This window comes from Neovison vison, chromosome 6 (assembly GCF_020171115.1).
Source record: "Neovison vison isolate M4711 chromosome 6, ASM_NN_V1, whole genome shotgun sequence".
Lineage (NCBI taxonomy): Eukaryota > Metazoa > Chordata > Mammalia > Carnivora > Mustelidae > Neogale > Neogale vison.
In genome coordinates, this window is record NC_058096.1 from 138398902 (window position 1) to 138423075 (window position 24174).

Below are 24174 nucleotides of genomic sequence, written 5' to 3' on the forward strand. Positions count from 1 at the left end.
CAGGTGTTATAAAAATATCTTCCCTCTTAACTACCCACTTAACCCTGTCAGGAGCTACTGAGAGTTTGTATTTTTCATTTTTGACTCCTTTAGTTTGGAAACCCCTATTGAGTGTGAGAAGGTACTTTAGAATTCTGTATTACATATCTGATGCAAAGTAAAATCAGAATTTCTATAAGGCTGTATGTCCCATGTTAGACCTATATTTTTAAGGAGTCATTTTAGGCATATAGTCGATAGTTACTCATTCCTGCAATTCTCTACCACAGATACACTGTTGATGTGTTAGAGCTTTGCTCTCTGCCTAAAAAGAGTAGGATTCGTTTTATCCCGTAAGATCCTGTTGAGAATGTGTGGTGTAAAATGAGGGTGTGCTTGTTAAAGACCCAAGACATGCTGGGTCCTGTAGTCTCCAGAGCTAGGAAGAGGGTGGGCTGACATTCTTTCTTCAGAATTATTTTTTAATTGTATAATTCAGACCCTTATTAGATTTCAGAAAAGGGATGGCTCGTTCTGTTTTTAATTGTTTATTCAGTTGTGAGCTTGGTGATTGTTTCCTGATCCATAATTATGTCTGTTTTTCTTTCAATAAAATCTTTCATTTCTGCAATTTTACTTTCTGCCTTTCTTTTCTTTTTTTCTCCTTTGTCTCTTAAAGCTCATTGGAATTTATCATCTCTGTTTCGTCTGGTTTCTGTATTTGACTTTATGTTTCATTAGATCCTCTAAGAATATGTCTTTGGATTCATTTTCCAAGCATATTGCAGGAAAAGATTTTAAAAAATTTATTTCAACCAATTCATCTTTTTTTTCCTTTTAATCTTGTGACTTAGCAGTATTTTTTGTGTTACTAGAAGAAGAGAAAATCCCTGGAGGTGTACTAGATCAGTTTCATCTACAGTACCCTTCTCACCAGGAGGTTAAATCACTGCTGTTAAGAAGTCACGTTGTATCACTATGGACTGTAATGCACCCTTATGTTAGAGATTCCTCTCCTCTGTTTTGTAGTTCTCAGACTTCTCAGCTATTTCACATACAACCAGTATTTTCTTTTTTCCTTGCCTCCACAGTTTTTTTTGTATTACCTTGTTTAATTTGACGAGATGGAGTGCTGACCCAGAAGTCTGCCTGGCACGGGGTTCAATGCAGCTCCAACTGTGGCAGAAGAGAAGTGACCCTTTTGAGCCCCGTTTCTCTGACTTGTGAAATGAGGCTTACATCTGCCACACAAAATTGTCAAGAGTAAATGTGATTATGCCTGGCACCCAAGAGGTGCTAATTAAAACTTAGGTTCCCCAAACTTGCCATGTCCCAGCAGTTCAGGTCTAAAGGGTATTGAGAACCCAGACTAGCACTGTGCCAGGGCCATGTTTTCATACCATCCTTTCCTGTTGGCCCACTCAGAAGCCGATTGTATCCTTGATCTTCAGTGGCGCAGGTCAGTGTGCCGGGGTGAGGTCCCTGGAGAGCGTTGGCTGGGATCGTAGATAGCCAATCTGGGTCTTCCCTCTGCGTCTCCCTTCCCTATTTAAAGCATCCTGGTATCTGCTTGTTCGTGTCAGCTGAAGTAGTTGAGCTAGGTGTTTAAGGTCAGTACTCTTGCCCCTTCCTCGTACCCTAGGAGTTTAAGTAGGTGAAGCGCAGGTGAACTTCTCAAGACTCCTTGACAAAGATCCGCATGACAAAGATGACTCTGGCAGTATATTTTGTTTGCTCTTTCTTTGTGAATAATTAAAATCAAGAGGGTATTTCCCAGTAAATAAGTTCACATGTAATTAGTTGAAAGCATACACTTCTTAGCTGAGCTAGACATTGTCCAGCAGGTTAGGTCTAAACTTCCAAGCCCCGGGTACTCCTGTGACATAGATGGATTTGGTTTCCTTCTCCTTTGATCATATCACAGCTTTTAGTTAGAACAGTGAGATGTAGAAGGAAAGGAAACAGGGAAAGGCATGGTGGCCATGACTGTGTTCCCTGCTGGCCACATCCTTATTTCATAGAACTTCATCTTGGTGCCAGCCAGGAGCACGAAGCCTTCTCTTTCCCTGACCCCAGCCTCGTTCTCTTGTGGATGGGAGGGAGGGGCTGGTCATGGGAAGTATCTCACAGTGCGGTGATTCTCCTGCGTTGTGCTTGACAAATAGAGGAAGCCAGGCTTGCGGGGGTTGGAGGGGGCAGTGGGAGTAGGAAAGAGGCAGCCAAGGCTCTGAATAAGGTGCCATTTATCCTTAATTTTTAACCTGTGCTCCATCTTGTACCTCAGGTAGTCACGGGATGGGTCAGATTCCTATGTGGTGGTGCAGGCAGTGGCAGCGGGAGGGAGTGAGGTGTGAGCTATTTTGCCTGGGTCCTGGACTCAAGAAACCCTCTTGGGGCCTTAGAACCAGTTGGGAATGGAAACGATACGATGCGTGGGCCCCCCCAGCCTGATGTAACTCAGATAACAGGGCTGTGAGGGCTTTGGCCAATATTCACTTTTGTAGGAGGGAAGACACCTGTATGAGGATTGAAAAAGCCAGTCGGGTGTGTTACTGCCCGGATTTCTGAGACACACACCAGGGAGGCCCCCTCACTGCTGACCCGGAGAAGGACAGACACTGGAGCCAGCATGGGTTTGAACCCGGATTAGCCACCTGCCAGCTATGCAGCCTCTCGCAAGTTGCTTGACCATCCTGAGCGCCATGTCCTTATCTGTAAAATGAGGACAACAGGGTTATGATGATCGAGTTCCTAAGAATAGGCTCTTGGAGGGGTGCCTGACACCGGGTTAATGCTCAGTAAAGGTTGGCTCTTCGTGAGTAAGGGGTGCCCAAGGCAGGGGGTAAGAATCCAAGTACCGTGCATCTTCCAGCCTAATCTCTCCATTGTGATCTCAACTCCCTTGGCTCTGCAGATAACCTCATGTACTTGTGTAGCATCTTGAACTCCAAACAGCAGCGTTTCTCTCTCGAGCCCGTGCCGGGGTTGGGGAGAGATGAGGGCTGTCTGCTGAACAGAGGGAGGACGGAGGCCCATGGGACTGGTGTCTGGGCCCAGACCTCGGGCCTCCCTGACTTCTTTCTTTCCCTGGGCACTGTAAACCTCTCAGTCCCCTTCAGAAGGGTGAGGACCTCTGGCACTTCAGACATAGTTCCTCACTTCCCCGTGTCTGTCATCTCTCCCTTTCCTCCCCTCCCAAAAGTAGAGGTGATCTGACCACACCATACTTAGTCGTTTGCCATCATCCTCGTGAGACCAGCATGTGAGTCCGAAGCTGGATGTCCCGGTGCCATGTTAAGACTTCTCCCCAGTGCAGTATTTTTGCCAGGAATGTGCCTGGGCATCTGATGACCACAGGAGCAGGGGCCTCATTATGGATCATGAATGGGGGTTCCAGGGGGTCTTGAGAAATCCCATCAGCTGTAGTGTGTGTGCCTCCTGGCCGGCCTTGGATGGCCACCTAGGATGTTTACTGCCCACCATGGATGCTTCTCAGTTGCTATGGGTTCCCGGCCAGAGCACGGAGGTCCTTGCTTGTTTACAGACCTGTGAACATGGGCTGGGGGGCAGGCCGTGTGAGCTTACTCAAGGGACCTGGACTTCAGGGCTGCCACTGTTCAGGGACTTGGGAAAATTCTCTAACTTGAGTGACCCTCGGTCCCCTCATCGGGTGCTTCTGAGCTGGGAGTTGATGTAACACCAGCTGCTCAATCAGGGTAGCTTTAAAAGAAAAGAAAAGCTGCTTAAAAAAAAAAAAAAAAGAAAGAAAGAAAAGCTGCTGAGGCCCCGGTGTCTTGAGCATGTCTGCCGAGCCCTGGCCACTTGCGCCTGAGCTCCTCCGGGTTCTCCCGAGATCCGACACCAGAGGACCACAGCTCTAGGTCTGGGTGTCTCCATCTCAGCCCTGCTGACATCCAGGGCCACATCGCTCGGGGGGTGGGGGGCTGCCCTGGGCATCGTTGGACCCAGCATCCCTGTCCCTGCCCCTTCCTGTTTGATGCCATGAGCATTCCCTCCTTCCCCACAATGGTGACAGCTGGAAATGTCTCCGTTCGTTTACCGAATGTGTGGGACAAGATCATCCCCTAGTTGAGAACCACCGCTCAAATCTCAGCACGTCATGAGAGGACAGTATTTGTTGTGCTACCATGTTTCTTCTGCATGTGGGGTATTTGCTATTTATATGTGGAAGCGTCAGGTGAAGGTTGTACTTGTACCCACTTAAACCTGGGACAGACCTCGGAGGAGGTGTCTGGGGGTTCCCTAAACATATACGGGCAGCATGTGCAGCTTAAAGTGTGTGTGAACTTGCCCACTTACAAGATCCCTTCAAGACCCTTTGGCTGAGGCTGCTCCCCGGGAAGCTCCTTCCTGGCGGTGGGTTGGGGGCCGCATGCTCACTGGGCACACCAGAGGGTCGGGGGCTCCTGCGGAAGGGGTTGTCTGGATCTCGCTCACGTTCCTGCACCGGCCCCCAACCCCAACACCTGCCATCGTTTTCTTCTCTCTTCTCTTGTCTCCTGAGCTGCCGGTTCCCGGTGCCCCGACTTCCCTGTCTGACATGCCCGGGGGCAGCCTGCTCCACAGAGGACTCCCCTGGTAAACCAGCGGTGACTGGGAATCATTCATGTGGGAAGGCTCTTGCTTTCCCACGCCTGAGAACTGCTCTCAAAGCTAGGCATTTGTGTGGCTAATTTATCTGTAGAATGGGGACTGACACCTGACCTCAAGGGCCATCATCCCCGGGCCATGCCAGGTGTAAAAAGTGTCCCAAAGGAAAAAGGGTTGCTCTGACAAATGGGCTGGGCAGGATCCCAGGATGCAGCAACATACTGAAGGTTCTAAGATGTTCCTTAGTAAATTTGCTTCTCGACCCAGGTTGTGAGGCGTACTGGTACTTGGAACGCTTCTCTCTCTGAGCCGCCGTGACGCCCTTGAGGTGCTCAGGGACACGCTTCGGTGTTATTACAGACCTTGCACGATGTCATCTGAGTCCCGGGATTTGGTGTCACTGAGGAGATCTGCTCCTCTGCTTCAGACCTCTGTGTGGACTTCCGTGCTTGTCGATCACACCTGGCTAGCCCCATTCTGTCTCCCCAACCTGCAGCCTCTCGGTTGCTGCCAGAAGACAAACCCTAATAACTAAAAGAGGCCATAGTCGTGTGGGTGACTCTCATTTCCTTTTGCTTGTGTCTTGTGCATCCCAGGGTCAGTTCCAAATTGTCTTACGCTGCCTGGGCTTGCGTCTTCCCTGTCCCTGGCCACGGGTGCTTGGCACAGATTCGGTACCCAGACACCCCCTTTTTGTACTTGTCTCGCTTCTTTTTCCTCTGCTGGGGCTCCTACATGGATGAGGTGTTGGATCTGGGGATCGACCTTGCTTGACTAAAATAGTTAGTCCCCAGATATCCTTGCCACACCAGATGGTATTAGTTTCACCTTGTAAAAAAGATTCACTTGGGATTCCTTGAATGGGTGCCCCTCCCAGGCTTGGCGGGTTATCAGCCCCTGTGGCACGGTGGCTGGGGCCGCTCCGCCGGCTTCCCGGCCAGAGTTCACCGGCTGGGCTCAGATCCTGCCAGGGGTCAGTTTCCACGCTCCGGGGGTGGTGCCCACCGTCTGCTCAGATGTCCATCCTAACCCTCTCTCCTCCCTGTCCCCCCTTCCCTCTCTGCCCTTTCTCTTGCAAGGCTCTGCCACCCTTCACCACTGGCAGCAGTTGGCCCAGCCCCACCTAGGGGGCATCCTGGACCCCCGGCCCGGTGTGGTCACCAAGGGCTTCCGGACACTGGACGTTGACCTGGATGAAGTGTACTGCCTTAACGACTTTGAGGAAGATGACACAGGTGACCACATTTCCCTCCCGGGCCTAGCTACCTCCACGCCAGTTCAGCACCCAGAGACCTCAGGTGAGGGGTCCCGAGCACGCGAGACTGTCTCAGGCAGCAGAAGTTTCCCACGCCGGCCTCAGGCTTTCCCAGAGGAGATGCAGGAGCCGCCAGCGGCCGAGCAGAAGGAGGAGGAGGAGGAGGAGGAGGAGGAGGGGTCTGGTGAGGGCACCCCGATAAGTCCTGTGAACCTGGCATCTTCACCGGAGGCCGAGTTCTGGGCCATTCTCACCTCTGTCCCAAGCACCATCTGTAGTGGCTCTCTGTCTGTAGCTTCCGCTCGTCTGTGTGGGTGATGGTCACAGCTTCCCATCGTGAGGTTCTGTTGTGTAACACAGAGTCTGATGCCCCCGTGGTGTCCGATGTAACGAGTGGGTGTAGCTCCCTGCCCATCTGGGAGGTGCATGGCCTGGCAGGGCTCCTGACAGGGGAGCAGGAAAGGCTGCTAAAAAGAAGTGGATTGTTGGCCCCCCACCCCATCCTGCCCGTCAGCTCCCCTGCTTCTGCTGTGGGTCTCTCCCCGAGTCTGGGGGGCAGGTTCCCAAGTCCCACGGTGATTTCCAAACTAAGTTGAGCAGAGTTGGGCATCTTAAGGGGAAATGAGTAGAGTGCCCGAGGAGAGAATCTGTTACCTATGAGGAGCATCAAAGTGGGAAGAAGCCCGGAAAGTGTTCAGGATTTCAGACAACACTGGGATAAATCAGCTTTTTCCCCCATTTCTAACTTCAATGAAGGTATATGCATTTTCTCTCCAGCTTATGCATGTGTTCAAAGGGGATTTTTCCAAAGCATTTTAGCAATACTCCTTAACCCAAGAAACCCAAGGAGAAGGTCAGTAAGCTTTTCCAGAGAGAGGACCCCAGATGAACTCAGAGAAGAGTTCTAGCTGATCACCTGCCCCCTGCTACCCCATTAAAGATGGGATCATGAGTTTGCAGAATTATACCCTAGGTGACACTGAGATGAAATGGTTTGGGCTCAGGGCACCAGGACCACAGAGGTCATGTGGTTACCATTTGCCCCAGACTTCCTGGGTCTCCCCCCCGCCCCCGCCCCACCCCAGCCACAGTGCTGAGAAGACAAGGAAGCTTTCTTGTGGAATCAGGGCAGAGACTCAGAAAAAGATGAATTTGCCCAATGCTGTCATCCCAGTGGTATCTTGGAGTCACTAGACTTGAGGAGAGGACATGCGTCTTGGTGATTCGTAACTTTGGTTCACAAAGGCTGCCCTCCTGCCGTGAAGGACAGGACAAGAGAGAGCTGAGGTGCGTGGTGGTGCCTCCCTGCTAAGGGACTTTATTTGGGGCCAACTTTTCTTTTTTCTTTGACATAAACTTTAGAGATATCACCAAGTAAAAAGGATTGGTTTATCAAGTAAGCTTATGGTTTATTGATTTATTTTTTACCAAATAAGTTACCAGATTGAGCTTGCTCCGGAATGAAAATGAGTTTTATTTAATATCTTCACATTTAAGGAAGGGAAACCAGCTGTGGTATTGTGACTTCCCTTTGTTCTCAGCACCACTGACCTTCTGGAAGGCAGGCAGTGGTACGGGAAACACTGGTGTCTGCGAGCATTGTGACTGAAAGGATAGGAATCATGTCAAGGGCAATGACCCCTCCCTGCAGTCCTACAGGTGGACCAGAAGGTGAACGCTTTAGGCTTAAAGAAGCACCTATTAGGTGTGTCTTTAAGAAGTTATTCAGAAAGAAGAAAACTTATCCTCAAATCAGCTAAGAACTTCCCTCAGAAATTAGAGGGAGAGACCAATTATGACATAAGTCCTGACCACTTTCCTTACATTAAACAAAGACACATTCATATTTACTGCTTCTTCCCTCCTTCCTCATACCTGCAGCAAATTCATCCCAGCAGCTTTGAGGAGAGACACACCAATCTAGAGTTGGAACTTAGCCCCAGGTTAGAAGTCTGTGATCGGAAAGAATTCTGTAGATTACTGAAGGTAACTTAGGAAGAGCCTGATCATTTAGACAAGAGTTCTTTTGGGCTTGTTCTTGGTCAGACTTGTTAAAAGCTCAGCACAGAGGGGATCAGTGGTTTGGAACAGTGACATCGCTCTTTTCTTTCCCTGCTGGGAGTAAAAGGACCCTTCAGATTACTGGAAGGTAAGAAACATGTCACTCTAAATCGTAAATCACCCCTGTGTGACCCCTGAGTGGCACTATGTACATAATCCTGGAGGCCCAGGTAAACAGACAAGCTTCAGCAGGGAGGACTGGGCCATTGCCTGTCCTGGGATTTGTGTCCAGTCTGGTTTAGTCCCTGCCTTGGTCTGCCTTTGATATGTTTAGGCTTTTCTGTTGCCAGACAGCACAGTCCCAGAAGCTGCCATCTGGGACTACTGTGTAGGGAGGAACTCTGAAGACAGAGACATAGCCTTTTTCTTGCAACTGATACTCTGGAAGGAAACTGGGGAGACTTATATATTAGGCACTTTTATCCAGAACATACTAGCTCACACAGAAAAAGCTCTGAGTACTGAAAAAAAAAAAAAAACCCAACCCTACTAATATATTTTAATGTATTGTATCATTATTGGCTGATTTCTATAATCCCATGTCTTAAAAAGCATGATTTCTTTTTTTATATTTGTAAATAAATTAGATGATTAAAATGGATTATTTAAAACAAATTACAGTTTTATTTAAAACAATTACAGTTTTACTTTTTAGTGATGTTTTATGTATTAACTCACATAGAAAGTACAATTTATTAGGAATAGTCATTATCTCATACTATCTGTGTTCTGAATTTTAGGTATTTATGTGGAGGGAAGAGCCAACATGTGGGAAAGGATTAAGATCAGAGTTTTGAAGTCTTACAGTTACATTGGTAGATGGTTGGTTGGACAGTGTAGTTGAATTATTTTGGATGCCGGCCAGGATCCTTCAAGGAAAGAAAGAAGTAGGATTAGAGCAACATAGAAGGAAGTGAAGGTCAGTTTATTTTCATAGTCCTACCCATGAAGGCCACTCAGGTGGGGGAGAACCTGGAAGGAGGTTCGTAGCAATCACGGCTGCCTGTGTGGCAGCGGCCCCACAGTGGAGCTGTGTCTTCATTGGGGCAGGTGCAAAAGTAAGTGTTGAAGGCAAAAATCACATTTGGTCAAAGAGCCCTTGAAAAACCCCTGAAGGTGCAGCATATGGACTTGCTCTGCCCCCTCCCCAACCCTGCCCCAAGCATAGCTGGCAAAGGCCAGGAATTAACTTCTGTAGCAACCTTGCTTGGTACATAGGTCCAGGTTCTGTTCAGGAGCAGCTACTGAGTGAGGCAAGAGAAGGAAGAGCTCATGGAGGAAGGGAGCCAGAGCGCCAGTGGGGCCAGCGGAGTATTTCTGCAGTGCCTGGGCCGGCCAGGAGCAGGTTGGAGCAGAGCCTCACAGCCGCGCCCTCTCCTTTCTGTCCCAGGACCCAAGCGGGGCCCGATGGGTCTGGAAGGCAATCTCCGATTCCCAGACCCTCAGGTGTGGGAAAGGTTCGCGTTTATCTCCACGGAGAGAGTGGACCGCGCATTCCCACCCTGATGGGAAGACGTTCCAACCAGCCCTCGTCCTGCAGCGGTGACAAGAGTTGGATCCTTGTGCACAGGCAGATGGTCGGCTCACCCACCCGTGTTAGGCGATGCTAAGGAAGGCCCCGTGCTCTTGCCTTGGGATACCTATAAAACTGGTGCATGAAACAGGCCCACTGCGACCCGGAAGTGGGAAAATGAATGAAAAGAGGTCGTTGACTCCTTCCAGACCAACAGCTGGAGTCAACCCCGCTTACAATGTCCTGAACAAGCTTGCTCTTTGCGAGCGCTCTCTCGATGGCAGCATCACCTCTGAAGACCACAGGAGGGCGCTCCCGTGCTCCAGGAGCACCCCCATGGACCGCAGAGGACAGTGCGCAGGGGGACACTTCGCGGAGGAGGGAGCGCTGCAGTGGGCGTCGCTGCAGTGGGCGTCGTTGGCGGGATGAGCGGTCCAGCAGCACCGCCAAGAGGCGGGCGGGGGAAGCGCGCTCCTGAACTGGCTTGGATGGGTCTCCAGCAGCAGTGGGTCTCTGGTGCAGCTTGGCCAGACCACCAGCTCCCACGCTGGTGGACGTCTGCCACAGGAGGGACAAGAGGACAGGGTGTAGGGTCCAGCTTTATTGGCAGCCACAGGATCCAAAGAGACTTTTTCATTTTGTCCCTTTGACATTTTAACTACATTAAAAAAAAGAAAAAAAGTCTTTCTCCAGAACATATTTCAGCGGCCACTTGTGGAGAATTTCTGCCCCTCTCTGAATGACACTGTTAGAGTGTTCATCTGTTAAATCACTTACTTCTTAGATGAAACAGGGAGTAGACAGCTTGGCACAGTGGGCAAAATTGACTTTTAATTGTTTTAATTTTGTAGGAACAAAAAATAAGTTGTATGGAAACCAGAAGAAGATCTTGTGTAGTTCACAAATCTGTGATAGAATCCTCCCAGTGCCTGCAGGCCCAGGTCTGCATCAGGGACTCAGGGGTCCCTGTTGAGCTGTAGGAGCAGACGAGAGCCATGTTGAAGAAATGCTGAAGAGGCAGAGAACGAGAGTAGCAGGTCCATGTTAAGCCTGGATCTAAGGGCTTAAGAAATGTTGCACTTCTGCAACATTATTTGGCTTAAAATCACTTTTATCTTCTTTTTGTTTTTTTAAAGGGTGAAAACGACAGTATTGTATTTAGAAACTTGGCTTCCATCCCCAGAGAAAAACTCTTATTAGAGACACATGAAGCCCAGACACAATACTGATATTAATGATGAGGCACAGGGTACACAAAGGCATTATGAAGCTTTTCCCACGTGCACTCATCATGGAACTTTTTTTTTTTTCCCCAGAAAAATTCATGGGCAGAGTATAAAGAAGTGACAGGAAAAGTCTTTAAAGCATTTTCCTGTATCCTGACATTTTAGTCTTTCAGGAAGAATTCAGAAGCCTTGCTTTTGCCTTTTTTAAGAAATGGGAAAGTAACTGACAGCCAAAGACACCCCCGCCCCCAATATGCTTACTCTTTGAACAAAAAGTAACAAAGTTGTTAGAAGCTAGTCAAAAGGTCAAGACAAAAAGACAAAAGGTATGGATGCTCTTAGTTCAAGTCACAATCTTAAACTGGATGGACAGTGGCTTCTGTTTTCAGTGGGTTTGGTTTGGCTTGGATAGAAAAGGCCAGCCCATGGGTACCACTGTTGATGTGGTGGAAGCTTCTGGAACCTTAGGGGGCAGGGTCGGGGGGGGGGGGAGAGAAGATGCGTCCGTGTGGGGGGGGGCTAATGAGTTCATAGAAATTGCAAAGCAGATCTAAATCATGTGACCTCAGCTTCACCCTAGGTGTTTAAGTTAAGAAGAGGAAATTGTCAGGCATTTTGTTCATTTTACACAGGTTTGGCCGCTTCCCATGAAAAAGGGGAAAGAGAGTGTGGAAAATGTTCAGTGCATCACAAAGACAGTCCTCTTTTTCCAAGATTTAGAGAGGCGTTTGTAATTTTGACTTTCAAGAAGTTGTTTATGTTAGCAAAAAACGTAGCCTGGGTGTGTGGTGTGGCCAGGTTTCTCCATCTTTAGAGAGCCCCTTTGAAGCAGCCTCGCATGGGTGTGTATTTTGCAACTCCGCTAGAAATCTCCAGGTGCAGACATACTCTTTGGCATCTGTGTGGGTCACATAAGGGCTCTTTCAAGGACTAGGTGCCATGCTGGCTTTTACTGGGGCGAGTTTCTGTTCTCCCTTTCCCTGTGGATGGGGGATGGAATGTGCCATTGGGATTGACTGAGATGCATGAGTTGGTATATCTGAATCACATCATGTGGACGGGAGAGGCTGGTAGTTTCCGTCAGGCTTCAGGTCCTCACCAGAACAACCCCACCTTGTCTGTGCTCCTTTTCTCTCCTCACAATTAGAGCAGGGGCCCTGCAGTCATCCAGATCTGCATAGCACACTTGCAGATAACCCCCAGTATAGTCTCAGGGCCATCCAGGGAGGCAGCCCCAGCTCTCTGGAGACTGTGGGCCCCGTCAGCAGCATTCCAGGCACCCAGTTTCCAATCAGTACTGAGCACCCTGCGCCTGCCAGAGGAGCACAGCCCATCGGAACCATTTACCAAGTGCACCTGCCCCAGGCAGAACATGTACAGGGTCTGCTCAGAGAGCAAGCAAGCAGGCTGACCCTTGTCCTTCAAAAGCCTTCCTATGCCCTAGCCTGCAGCTAGCTGAAGGGGTGTGCCTGTGTGTGCTGTATTCAGAAAAAAACCAAAAAACGACTGCATGCTAGGCACCTGTATGTAGTTCACCAACACAGAAGATCTTGAATAATCAAGGATTAACTAAGTTTGTAGGTTCTTGTCGATAGATTCGGATTTTGTACTAGTGTCAGAACCTGGTGGGAAAGGAACAGACAAAAATAATGTAGGATTAAAAAATAATATTTAAAAAAAATTTTTTTTAAATATGTAGGATTAGGGGATGCTTGATGGAAGCTCTTTCCAGTGTGACTACTCTAACCCGTGTAATATTCTCTGCTCACAACACCACGGGGCCCTGTAGTCCAGACCAAGAAAAAAGGATGGAAGTAGGAAGCTGGAGCATTAAATCCAAGAAAGCCCATTCTTCGGAGGCCCCAAGTGGGCAGCAGGAGGTGAACACCCAGCATGTGAAGCAGGGCTTCGGTGCACTTTGGGGACGGGGCACTGGAGCAGGAAGCCCTCACCCCGAGCCTCCTGTCCCTGCTGAGAAGGCATCTGCTGCGTCTTGCTTGGAGAAATCGCTCTCTCCTGCAGGCAGGGTGTTAGGAATCAGCCTGCAGCTGCTGGGTGGTGAGCACAAGGGGCCTCGGGCGACTCACTGTCTCTGTGTTGTGTCCCAAGGAAGGGAAATGCCGCAGCAGCCCGGCGGGCAGTGGTGACGTGCGGAGAGCTGGCGGGGCCAGGCGTCCCAGTGGTATTGCGGAGGGGCCGAACCTCTGGCTTGGGGCTCTTGATTCCTGTTGATTTTCCTCTCCATGGCTTCCGGGGAATGATGACTTCTGAATTTTAGCAGCCTTTTCCTATCCCCAAAACCCATTTGCGTCCGATGGGTTTTGCTTCTGCTGATGCAACTGTGTCCTGAAAATGTCCATCTTGCGCTACCTGTTGCAATCCAAGATCCCATGGGTGATGGGGTGGGGGAGGAGGGGGCCTTTGGTACCTTTTGGTTGGATATTCTGGCCACATGTTTAAAGGGGGTACACTCCTACTTTTAAATCAGCCTTGCTTTTGACTTATTTGTAAGGTTCTCTCTTTCCACTGTTCTTAGTTACCTCTCTTTACTTCATTTTTCTTTCCTCCCTCCCTCCCAAATAACCCCTCGCTCCGGTTATTTGGGACGCTTCTCTCAGGCTTTTTGTTGCTTTTGTTGCTAGACCTTATTGCAGTCAGAGAATCGTGATTGTTCGGTTGCCTTTTCTTCATAGCTTATTCCATTTTTGTTTTGTTTGTAACAGTTTTCCAGTTGCCTGAGTTCCTAAGCCATCCCATTTATTGGTTGAGAAACAAAGATTCATGAAGCCTGTTTCCATGTGTGTTTTTTTTCCCCCTTCCTGCTCTGCCTGGCACTCTGTGTGGCTGCGAGTTTACTCTGGTGGCTGGGGTGCTGGCTGCCACGCAGGGACCACGGGCACCTGCCTGGACCCAGCAAGATGGGCTGGACTAGAACAATCGGGGCAAAGCAGCCTTACGTTTTTGTGCTCTGGCTTTGTCCTGCCTGCCTTCAGTTTGCCCGTCTCCAGCATTTTTTGTTTCATCTGGTTCTGGGTTTTTTTTGTTTTTGTTTTTTAAAGACACAGTCGGCTGTGTGTGGATCTGTAGGTTTAGGGCAGCGATCTCTTCTGTTTTGTTTTCCATTTTCTTTTTGTCAAATCCAAGAGAAAAGTGGCCATAATGAGCTAGAAGATTCTCATTCACAGCTTCCTGAATCTTCAGAGAGCTCATGGCATCTGAGAACCAAATGTGTTTCCCCCCAAGAGGTCTCTGGGGGCTGAGCTGCTGCAGGGGAGGCGGGCTGGGCCGGGGGGTGTGTGTGTGTCCCAGTACCTCACTGTGCATGCTATTCAGAGCAGCATCTCCCCCTTTTCCTTTTTTTTTTTTTTTTTTTTTGCATTTGAGTTATGAATGAGGGTGACCTCTACAATCATGATGTCTCCCGTAGACTGTCACTCATCACTTTACCATTTGCCAGCTTCCTGACGCACGGTCCTAATGCTTCTGTGATTTACTTTGCTCCAAATCCTAGTCTTCAGCTGCCTGAACAACAGCACTTTAGAGCTTTAAAAGGAAATAACTTGAGGACAGCTGGTGTCTGTCTCATTTTCATTAGAAATCAGACATTCTGGAGAGGCCGGGACGGTGGCCTACAGGACAGGAGCTGCACGCACTAGAGTGCATCAGACCACACCTGATCCTAGTGCTGAAGACAGCCGCAGGCTTTGGCAGTCTTAACACCCTGTTGCTGAGGCAGCTGAGGCCCCATCTCCCCCAATCCCTGCCCACCACCAATACACAGTAGTGGAGCCAGCTTCCCTAAGCCCCTTTCCGTGTAATCTGGAAAGGGAGCCATGCGAGCCTTGCCCTGTTTCCAGGTGGCAAGGCCCTTCCCTGCCCCGCACCTCTCCCATCTCCTTGGCAGAACTTGGCACCTGTTTGCCAATGAAAAGAAGTATGAAGCCCCACGAGAAGGAAGCCGATTCTGACCCCTGAGGAGGGAAACCAAATTACCCCCCGCCCCACAGGCTCATTAGCTCCTCAAACTGGATCCACTACTGGCCAGAGAACACCGATGGGGAACCCTGTCTGGACTGGGTCGGAAGCGGGATCTGGTTGCGCTGCACGCCAGTGCTCCAGGCTGGATTCTGGATTCTGGATTCTGCGATCCAGAACGCTGGCATTACACCTTCCTTGCCCAGATCCAGTTCACAAGGTAGCTCATCGCTTCTTCCGCCGCTGCGAGCCATGCTGGAATTTGACTGTTCTCGTGGGTTTGTGTGGATTCAAGGAATATGTTCTCTTCCCTCCCCACCCCCCCGTAGCTCACCATCCTGGGAAGTGCATGTCACAGACCAACTCCACCTTCACCTTCACCACCTGCCGCATCCTGCACCCCTCAGACGAGCTCACACGGGTCACGCCAAGGTAAGGGACCCTGGCCCCGGGGTGGGGGAAGGGTGGGGCTCTTGACTCAAGACTCGAGGTCAAGGAAAGTCAAGTAGAGGCTCCGCTGGGGCATCCTGTAGTATGTGCTGTCACCAGTGTGGGGTCCCATCTTTCCTCTTAACTTGAGGCCCCTGTTAGATTCAGATCCCCCCAGAGACAGACCTAGACCCACCTACAGTTGTCTTTTTCATGGGCCACAGATTCTTAGGGCTGGTCTTAACCGGCCAAAGCTATGCTACCAGAGGCGTAAGGCCCAGGTTGCTGGCGTTTTGTCCCCAAGTTTGTTGGTGGAGCATGAAGGTCCTTCATGGAATGGAGTTACTGAGCCCGGTGGAAGTGCCTCTGGACTAGACTGCGGGAGCCATGCACCACAGCCTCGTGGTAATGACTGAAACAGTAAAACCCGAAGACCGCATACCTTGTGCTCAGCTCGGGCCATTTCCTTCTGGTGCCTTAAAGAGGTGGTAGAGGTTGGCACCATCTGACAAGAGGACCTGGATGGCATGGCGTGGTCCGCTTGGCTTCCAGTGAAAAGGCAAGCCCCCCCCCAACCCCCCGTCCCAGCCGGGCGTCTTCTGTGTGGTGCAGGCGAGCGAGATGCCTGGGTGCGTGGCAGGTAACACAGAGAGGGAGGGAGGCGAGCCGGGCCCGCTCGCTCCGAGGGAGCAGCTGCCCCAGGGAGCACCTTAAACTATGAATAATTCTCCGCAGGTCATGTGAGGAGGACGCCGAAGCGGCCCTGTGCCCCGTTGAGCTGAGAGGAGATGTAGGGCAGAGAGTGAGCCCACAGGCGAGGCAGGGGGTGAGCACACTGCCAGCGCTGCCTGCCTGGCAGGGCCTCCTGGAAGGAGCTGTGTGTGCACGTGTGGCCGCCACTAACCCAGGACTTAGGCGTGGCTGTGTCTCTGTGGTTGTGCCTGGCTAACGGGGCCTTGACAGTGGATACCCCTAACCGCCCCCCCACCCCCAGATGCTCAGTTGAGCCCAGTGCCAGCACTAATATGGGCCTAACCCGAGTTCTCGGCAGAAAGGGAATCCACATGTTAGTTTGTCCTCTCTGTCTCCCTGCCTGCCTCTGGAGAAGCCAGCATTCCAACCCCCCCAGGGCTCTGTGTTGGAAGAGCTCTGTTTTCACCGTGCACTAAAGCTTCTCCTGGGAAAGACTGGTGCCCGGTGCTCTCCTTCCTGAAGCCGTAGGACTCCACCCAGCACACCTGTCCCCATCTCTTGTCAGGGATGGGAAAGGCCTGGGCAGTCAGTAGCAAGAGAAGGCTTTTTGCCTGAGTTTGAAAGAGCTTGACCCCAAATCACAGATCTCCCCAGAATGGCCCCGTCAACAAGATTTTGAGTCCAGAGTGTTTGGCCTTACTGCTTGTAGACTGGTTTTGTTAGATCCCACCTGTGCCGTTTGAGGAATCCACCTTTTAACCTTAGGACTCTGCTGTGGCTTCTAATCTCGTGTTTCTCTGAGTGCTCCTGACCCTCTGGCATCCCCACTCCTGAGCTTGTGTGAGGTGGGTCTATTCTGGGCTTCTCGCCCCGTGCTGACCAGCCAGCGGCAAGCAGCCAAAAGGATGCCTTAGCTCGAACTTGGCTTGTGAACCTTCCCTCCCACAGAAGGAGGCCCCTTCCTGCCCATTTCCCTGGCTCGTGGCTTGCCCAAGGTATCTGGCCCTCCCCTCGCCAGCCTGGGGACAGACAGTCCCCCAGCTCCTGGGGCCGACCCAGCTGGCTGCTCCAGGGGGCACCTGCAGCCCCTGCCATGTCTTTGGGTGGATAGCAGGACAGGGCTCACAACACTGTAAGGAGAGGGGTGTGCTGCTTTGCCCTTGCTGGTTCATCCAGCAACTGTGAATGGCCTCTGTGCCTAAGTGGCCTCCCAGCCCCATCCCTGTACCAGCTGTGAAGAGAGGGCCTTTCCTCTGTTTTAAGCAGACAGCAGTGCCTTTCCCCCTACAGCGCTGTTACACTATTCTTTCCTAACTCCTGTTACTGCGGGACCCCAGCTTCTAGAACATCCTGGGTCCTCAGCCACCATAGCAGGGGTGGATGAAGAAATCTTTGGAAAGAAGGCTTTCCTTTGACGCAGGCTTCATATATGCCATGAGCCTTTTCTAGATCGTTCCACAGATGTAGGCCCGATGTTATCTGACGTGGCTGCTGCTGACCCCACATCTCCACTCCCTGAGGCGAACTCAGCAACCACAGGAGGAGGACAAAGGGGTAGTGTGGCACACAGGGAAGAGCCTACAGTGGGGGTCAGGAGGCAGGGGTCTGCTGCTGATGTGATGCACACCCTCAGCCTCCATCTCCCCATCACTCAGGGGCCCTCCACCTGGGTGTCCCACCTGCTGGGGCCATTTGTAAGATGAGCTCTCAGAGCCCTGGTTAACTTCTGGCTTCAGGGAAGTAGTCGTTAGGAAGGAATGCTGAAATTTGATTATATTTGGTAGGGAAAGGAAGCTTCTCTGCTGAGGGGCTCTCCCCTCCCCCATCCTTGAGGCCTGAGCCCTCAGACTTGGGCTCAAATCCTGGGTCTTCCACTTAATAGCTGAGTGTGACATTGACTAGCCCCCTAACCTCTGAGTCTGACTTTCCTCACCTGCAAAGGGGACAGTTAGCCCCCCCTTCTGGGGCTGAGACAAGGGAATCATTTCCATGGTCCCTGCAAGGAAACCCAGAGCCCTCTTGGGTAGGAGGGAGGAACAGACAGGGAAAGAGGTATCTGGGGAGCCTGGGTTGAGGGACTCCTCCCTGTGCCCCTGCAGGAGACTGGCTACAAGCTGTTCCCAGGGGCTTATGGGCATTTTCTGATGAATGACCTTTTGTCTTTTATCAGCCTTAACTCGGCTCCAACTCCAGCTTGTGGCAGCACCAGCCACTTGAAGTGCACGCCTGTGGCCACCCCATGCACACCACGGAGACTGAGCCTGGCCGAGTCCTTCACTAACATCCGTGAGTCCACGACCACCATGAGCACGTCTCTGGGGCTGGTGTGGCTGCTGAAGGAGCGGGGCATTTCTGCGGCTGTGTATGATCCTCAGAGCTGGGACAGGGCCGGCCGGGGCTCCCTCCTGCACTCCTACACCCCCAGGATGGCCGTGATCCCCTCCACCCCACCCAACTCGCCTATGCAGACACCCACGTCTTCCCCGCCCTCCTTTGAGTTCAAGTGCACGAGCCCTCCCTATGACAACTTCCTGGCCTCCAAGCCGGCCAGCTCCATCCTGCGGGAAGTGAGGGAAAAGAAGAACGTCCGGAGCAGCGAGAGCCAGACAGATGTGTCTGTCTCCAACCTCAACCTCGTGGACAAAGTCAGGAGGTTTGGCGTGGCCAAAGTGGTGAACTCAGGGCGAGCCCACGTCCCCACCTTGACTGAGGATCAGGGACCTCTCCTCTGTGGGCCTCCGGGCCCCGCCCAGGCCCTCGTCCCCGGTGGCCTGGTCCCTGAGGGTCTGCCCCTCGGATGCCCCACCGTCACCAGTGCCATGGGTGGGTTGCAGCTCAACAGCGGCATCCGGAGGAACCGCAGCTTCCCCACCATGGTGGGGTCCAGCATGCAGATGAAAGCCCCTGTGACTCTCACCTCGGGCATCTTGATGGGTGCTAAGCTCCCCAAACAAACTAGCTTACGGTGAGGAGGGGAGGGGGCCCTTCCCCTGGAGGAGACCAGGCTTGCTCCTGCCTCCCTCTCCTCCCCCACTCTGCACTGCGCGCTCTCCCTCTTTCCTCCTCCGTCCCTCCCCTCTGAGCTAGACAAATCAACCTCGTGCCTATTGGGGGAATGAGTGGAGACTTTGTAAAGTGTGTACATAGGACGTGCAGACCTTGTGTCCACCTGCCCTTTCTCTCGATCCCGCGGGAGGGGCCCCCAGCACCATCCCTGCTCTCACTGGGACTTCGCCTGTGCTAGCCCGAGGCAAAGGGCAGCCAGGTGTCCAGTTCTCCTCTCCTTTGAGAAGCACTGAAACTCCCAAGTGCGTTCTTATCCCATGGATAGGAAACCTGTGAATCTGTGGCCAGCTCCCAGTGCCGCACATTGCGAGCTGGTACGCAGCCCGTGTCGCTGGGCGCCTCGCCTCCCACACCCCGGGGGAGCCGCCGAGCCTCCGTCTGCGGCCACACACAGCTGATGTAGCTTCCGGGATGGCAGGGCTGTACTTCCTCTTCTGGGTAGCCCAGCTTCCTCAAGACCTTCACTCCGCTTCAATGGAGAGTCACTTCTTTTTTGAGGTGTGACTTTTTCTTTCCATGCCTTCAACCTGAGTCATCCTTCGATGTCCTTTCCTCGGTCCTCTGGCCAGACGTCAGACCTGAAAGAATGTATTGACACTCCCGCTCTGTTCTGTGTGAGGTCTTATTTTTTCCATTTTTTTATATGCAGGGAAGTAATGGTACTAGATGGAAAGTTGCAGTCTCTGTTCTCTCTGTGGCTCTGGGACACGGAAATCCGTTTCACACACACCCAGTCGCTCGTGAGATAGCAGTGGAGTTTGGGGACCCAGGATCACAACCAGATTAAGACCAGACCCAAGACAAATTTCACAATAGGGTGAAAAGGAAAGGGGGCAGGGGAAAAGGGCGTGGATGGAAGGTGTCCATGGGAAAAGTAAAAAGAACCACCCCCAAAGGTAATACCAAACTGGTTCACAAGGGCAGTGAGGCAGTCCTCGTTGTGATGTTGGAGGCTGGCCCATGTGCTCCCATGTACGTGGTTTTTACACACACAGCTGATGCCCACATACCTTGCCCTCGTGTTTCAGGACAGAGTGGTCACAACACAATCTTTTCTCCTGCCACCTGCCCCACCAAAGCCTTGGTCTCTGTGTGCCACTATTTATCCCTAGGAACAGATAGAGGTGCTCGTGGGAAGAACCAGAAATGAACAGAGGGGAGCCTGATCCTGTTGCCGTCACTGACCAAGTTCTGAACTTTTATTTATTATGTGTGTGTGTGCTGTCCTCCCAGTTCTGGTCACAGTGTGTCTGTGGCCTTCCACTCCGAGCAGGTAACTTATTTATTCTCACCTGAGGGCTGTACTGCCCAGCACAGTGCTCCCTGGTCCTTTGTTCCAGGCATTTGTGGAAGGGTGACATCACATGCAGATGAAATTGTCATGTTGCCATCCCCTGTTCCCCGAGCCCCTCCCACCCTGGCAAAAATGTGTCCAGTTGAGTGTAAACATGCCCACTGAAGACTTTGAGAACATCTCAAAGGAGCAAGCTCCAGTCCCGCCCTTCTAGATTACTTATTCTCAGAACTCGAGGCGGGGGGCTGGTTCATGATTTTCAGCTCCCCTCGTGGTTGTATGCGTGCACTCACTGCAAGGAAATTCTTTGTATTGGAATGTATTTTAAAGCAGTAGGTAGAATAACAAAGGAATATGAAAACCACGAACTGAACGGACCACTTCATGTATTCAGCGAGGAGCCACCCATCACCACAAAGGAAATACCAGTGTAAAAATCAGCAATTCGGAGGTTGCAGTATTTAGTATAGTTAATGATCAACCTTGTGCAACCACCGCCAACAGAGTGTGTTGTCATGCATCAAAAAAAACAACAAATTTTATTCTCTAATATCAATAAAAGAAGTTCAAGTGATGGAAACCACACTGGGATTCTGGCTTGTGTTTCATTTTTGTCTTTTCCATTTATGTGAGATGTAAAGCTATTCAGCTCTTCCAGAAGATTAAATGGAAGCCATCTATATTCCATGCTGTTCCGACCACCCCTTTCCACACGGTGCTGTCCCTTAGACGCCTATCTAGCTGGAACCCAAAGATCTTCCCTTTCAGGGCTGCACACTGTTCCACTATGCACACGTACCCACAGTGGATACAGTCATACTCCCGGGCCCCAGTACCCTATGGCGACACACGGAGTTCCTTCTGGCCTTTTCTATCACAGCACTGCAATGAAAAAAAAAATGTGCGTGTATGTAATCTTCCGTATATGTGAGCACATCTGTGTGATAAATTCCTAGATGGATTTTACCAAATTGTTAAAAAACTTCTGCAGGGGCAGAAGGCGCCTGGGTGGTGCAGTCAGGTAAGCATCTGACTCTTGATTTCAGCTCAGGTCGTGACCTCAGAGTCATAGGATTGAGCCCCACATTGGGCTCCATGGTCACTGCAGAATCTGCTTAGGATTCTCTCTCCCTCCCTCTCTGTCCCTCCTCCCTGCTCCTCTGAAATAAAAAGCTTTAATTTTTTGTTTTTTTGTTTTTAAACTAAGGGCAGTGGAGGGTCATGAGAGGATTGAGAGAAAAAGGATCAAACTTACTCTGCTACCTCTGTCTATGGACAAAGCAGGTGCTGCCATTTGGTCTTGGTGTGACTTTGGGGGAGCCACATATTGTCTTTGGGGCCTCTTTTCTTAACCTGCAAGATTTGAACAGTAAAATACTGAGGGGTTAATCCGTTGAGTCAGCTTGCCTTGAGTCTTCTACTGTGTGCCGGGCACTGTTCTAGGTTGTGGGGATCAGAGTCACTTCTACTCTTATGGAGTATACAGTCTGTTAGTGGGAGAAAAAGATGGTACCGAACATAGCTTAAGGAGGGCTGTGCAGAGAATTCTAGTGGGGTGTTGTGAGGGAGTGGGTGGCAGTCAGGGAAGGCCTCTCCAGGGAGGTGGCACTTGAGTCAACCATGTGAAATCTGGCACAAGACCACATGGGCAGAGAGCAGTCAGTGCAAAGGCACAAAGGCCGGAAATGCATTTGGTGTGTTTCAGGAGCAGAAAGAAGACCCACCTGCTGGCGGAGAAGGGGAACACGGTGGGACCAGGAAGCCAGGATGCTCACTGAGGAGTCCCTCTGATCCCCATGCTTCCCAGCCACTCTTCAGGGAACAAGGCACATGATTAGTTCTGGCCTGGAGGCTGTGAGCAGAGAGAGATCCGTGCCCCACTCCCCACGCCCCTCCCTTCCCCTGAAGGGCAGGTGGAAAGGGAGGGGACAGGTTGGTGTGGCCTGCCTCCTTCACCCTGAGTTGCCCAGGACCACATGGGCCAGACTCTGTGCCAACCTGCACTTTGCACGTGATCTGAAGGAGAAACAAACTTGTTAGGCCAGTGAGATGCTTGGGCCGTGAGTGCATCAGAATCCAGTGTAGGGCCCAGGCATCTTCTGCATTTTCCCCAGACCTCCTGGGGACTCTGGGCCCAAAGTTTGAGAACCACTGTGCTGGGTCAGGCAGTGCTGGGGGTATGCTTCTTGCTATGTGAGGGAGGGTTTTCCTTCCACAGTCTCTCCCTGCCCTGGGGTGGGGGGCTTGAGAAGGCCATACACCTGCGGCCCATCTTGCAGGGAAAGGCAGAGTGAGGGGTTTATCTGCCCAACTTGGGCAGGGAAGGCTTTGAGACAAGGTGACCCTGGATCTGGGCTTCAAAGATGGGCAGGATATGCCAGGTGCGGGGGTAGGGAGGGAAGGATGGCATTTCAAGCAGAGAGTAAAGATGTAGAGGAGGAATGGGAAAAGGATCCAAGCATAATGCCTTCTTCTAGGCCCTTCCTTACAGTAGCATGGTAACTGATAGAAAAGGGGCAATAGGGTTAGGAAAACCACCATTTTGCAACCATAAGGCTAACTCCTCTTGACAGCAATGGAAGCCAGAACCACTGAGTTGGGTGAGAGTGTGTTAGGTAGCATGCTAGTTACACACGTTTCCTCTGATAGAGTGTTTGCTATTTTGCAGAGGGTGTAAATACCTTTGCAGTGGAGAAACCAGTCATGGTCATGCACCGCTTCTAGCAAGTCATTAAACTTAACATTACCCAAAGGAGACAAACTGGCCTCAGTGCCTCTTGATGTGATGTACTGGGAAGGACACATCCCTTCTGTGCTACTCTGCCCAAATCGTAAAACCTGAGTCATGAGGCTGAGAAACTGACTAGCCCCAATGGAGGACATTCTATAAAACAAGGTACCTGTTCCCTTGAAAAATGTCGATGTCATGAAAGAAAGATCCAGGACCTACAGCCGAATGAAGGAGAATAAAGAGACAACTAAGGGAATTCATGGTTCTGAAATAAAAAAACATGCTCTAAAAGAAGCTGGGATGATCAGAGAAATTTGAATATTGAACACATTTAAAAATGCTGTGTCCATGTTAAATTTCATCGAATTCAGTTGTACAGTCACTATGTAAAAGTTTGTCCTATTTCTTAAAGGAGATACTAGCTAAAGAATTAAGATAGAGGGGCTTGAAGTCTGCAAGTCATTTTCGGACGTTTTCGGCTGGCTCAGTTGGTAGAACATGCAACTCTTGATCTCAGGGTTGTGTGTTTGAGCCCCAGGTTGGGTGTAGAGATTAACTTAAAAAAAACATTTGGGGCGACTGGTTGGCTCAGTTAGTTAAATGTCTGACTTGGTTTTAGCTCAGGTCATGATCTCCTGATTGTGAGATCAAGCCCCGCATCAGGCCTTCAGATTCTCTCTCCATCTCCTTCCCTTCCTCTCCCTGCTTACTCTCTCTCTCTCAAAATAAACATCTTTTTTTTTTAAAGAAAAAGAACCCCTAAAAGTTGGAAGGCACCCTAATACCATAGGTCTTGTAAACTATAAGAATAAATGTATTCTTCTGCCCTGTGGCTGTGGCATGTGGCAGGAAGATGCTGGGGATGACTTGTTTTTTCCTCCCTGTTCTGTGTTTAATTTCTTCACATACATTCTGAATCCTACCCTCAGCTCAGGAGACTCAACCAGAAGGTCCCAGGGCCCAAGTTCTCAAAGAGGCAGTTGATGGGACCAGAAAACAAAGATGTCTAATTCTTGGTATTTTTAATTATGAATACAGGAAAAGCTGAGTAAATGTTTTGATTAAGGTCAAAAGATTCAGGGAGCACCTGGGTGACTTAGTTGGTTAAGTATCCGCCTTAGCCTCAGGTCATGATCTCGGGGTCCTGGGATCAAGCCTTGTGTTGGGCTCACTGCTCAGCAGAGAGTCTGCTTCTCTCTCGCACTCTACCTCTCCCCACCGTTTGTGCTCTCTCTCGCTCACTCGCTCAAATAAATAAACATCTTTTTTAGAAAAAGATGAAAGATTTGAGATGAAACCCACTAAGCCAATTTCTCTTTTTACTACTTGCTACCCCTCCGC

General features: G+C 50.6%; 1 protein-coding gene across 14 annotated transcripts in view; it reads left to right on the forward strand.

Annotated features, from left to right (window-relative positions):
- The window catches only part of TRAK1 (trafficking kinesin protein 1), a 118610-nt gene extending 97923 nt beyond the window's left edge, over nucleotides 1-20687 (forward strand). For 4 of the 14 annotated variants that reach the window (XM_044252444.1, XM_044252438.1, XM_044252442.1 and 1 more), the window contains 3 exons: nucleotides 5670-5888; nucleotides 14950-15052; nucleotides 17913-20687. In XM_044252444.1, coding sequence (XP_044108379.1) covers nucleotides 5670-5888; nucleotides 14950-15052; nucleotides 17913-18711 — 1121 coding nt within the window. In that variant the 3' untranslated portion in view covers nucleotides 18712-20687. Of the gene's footprint in view, nucleotides 1-5669; nucleotides 6678-9296; nucleotides 12526-12754; nucleotides 12828-14949; nucleotides 15053-15784; nucleotides 17037-17912 lie in introns of those variants that run through there. The other 10 variants (XM_044252440.1, XM_044252443.1, XR_006385060.1 and 7 more) reach the window with 9 other exon arrangements.
- Nucleotides 20688-24174: the final 3487 nt, after the last annotated feature.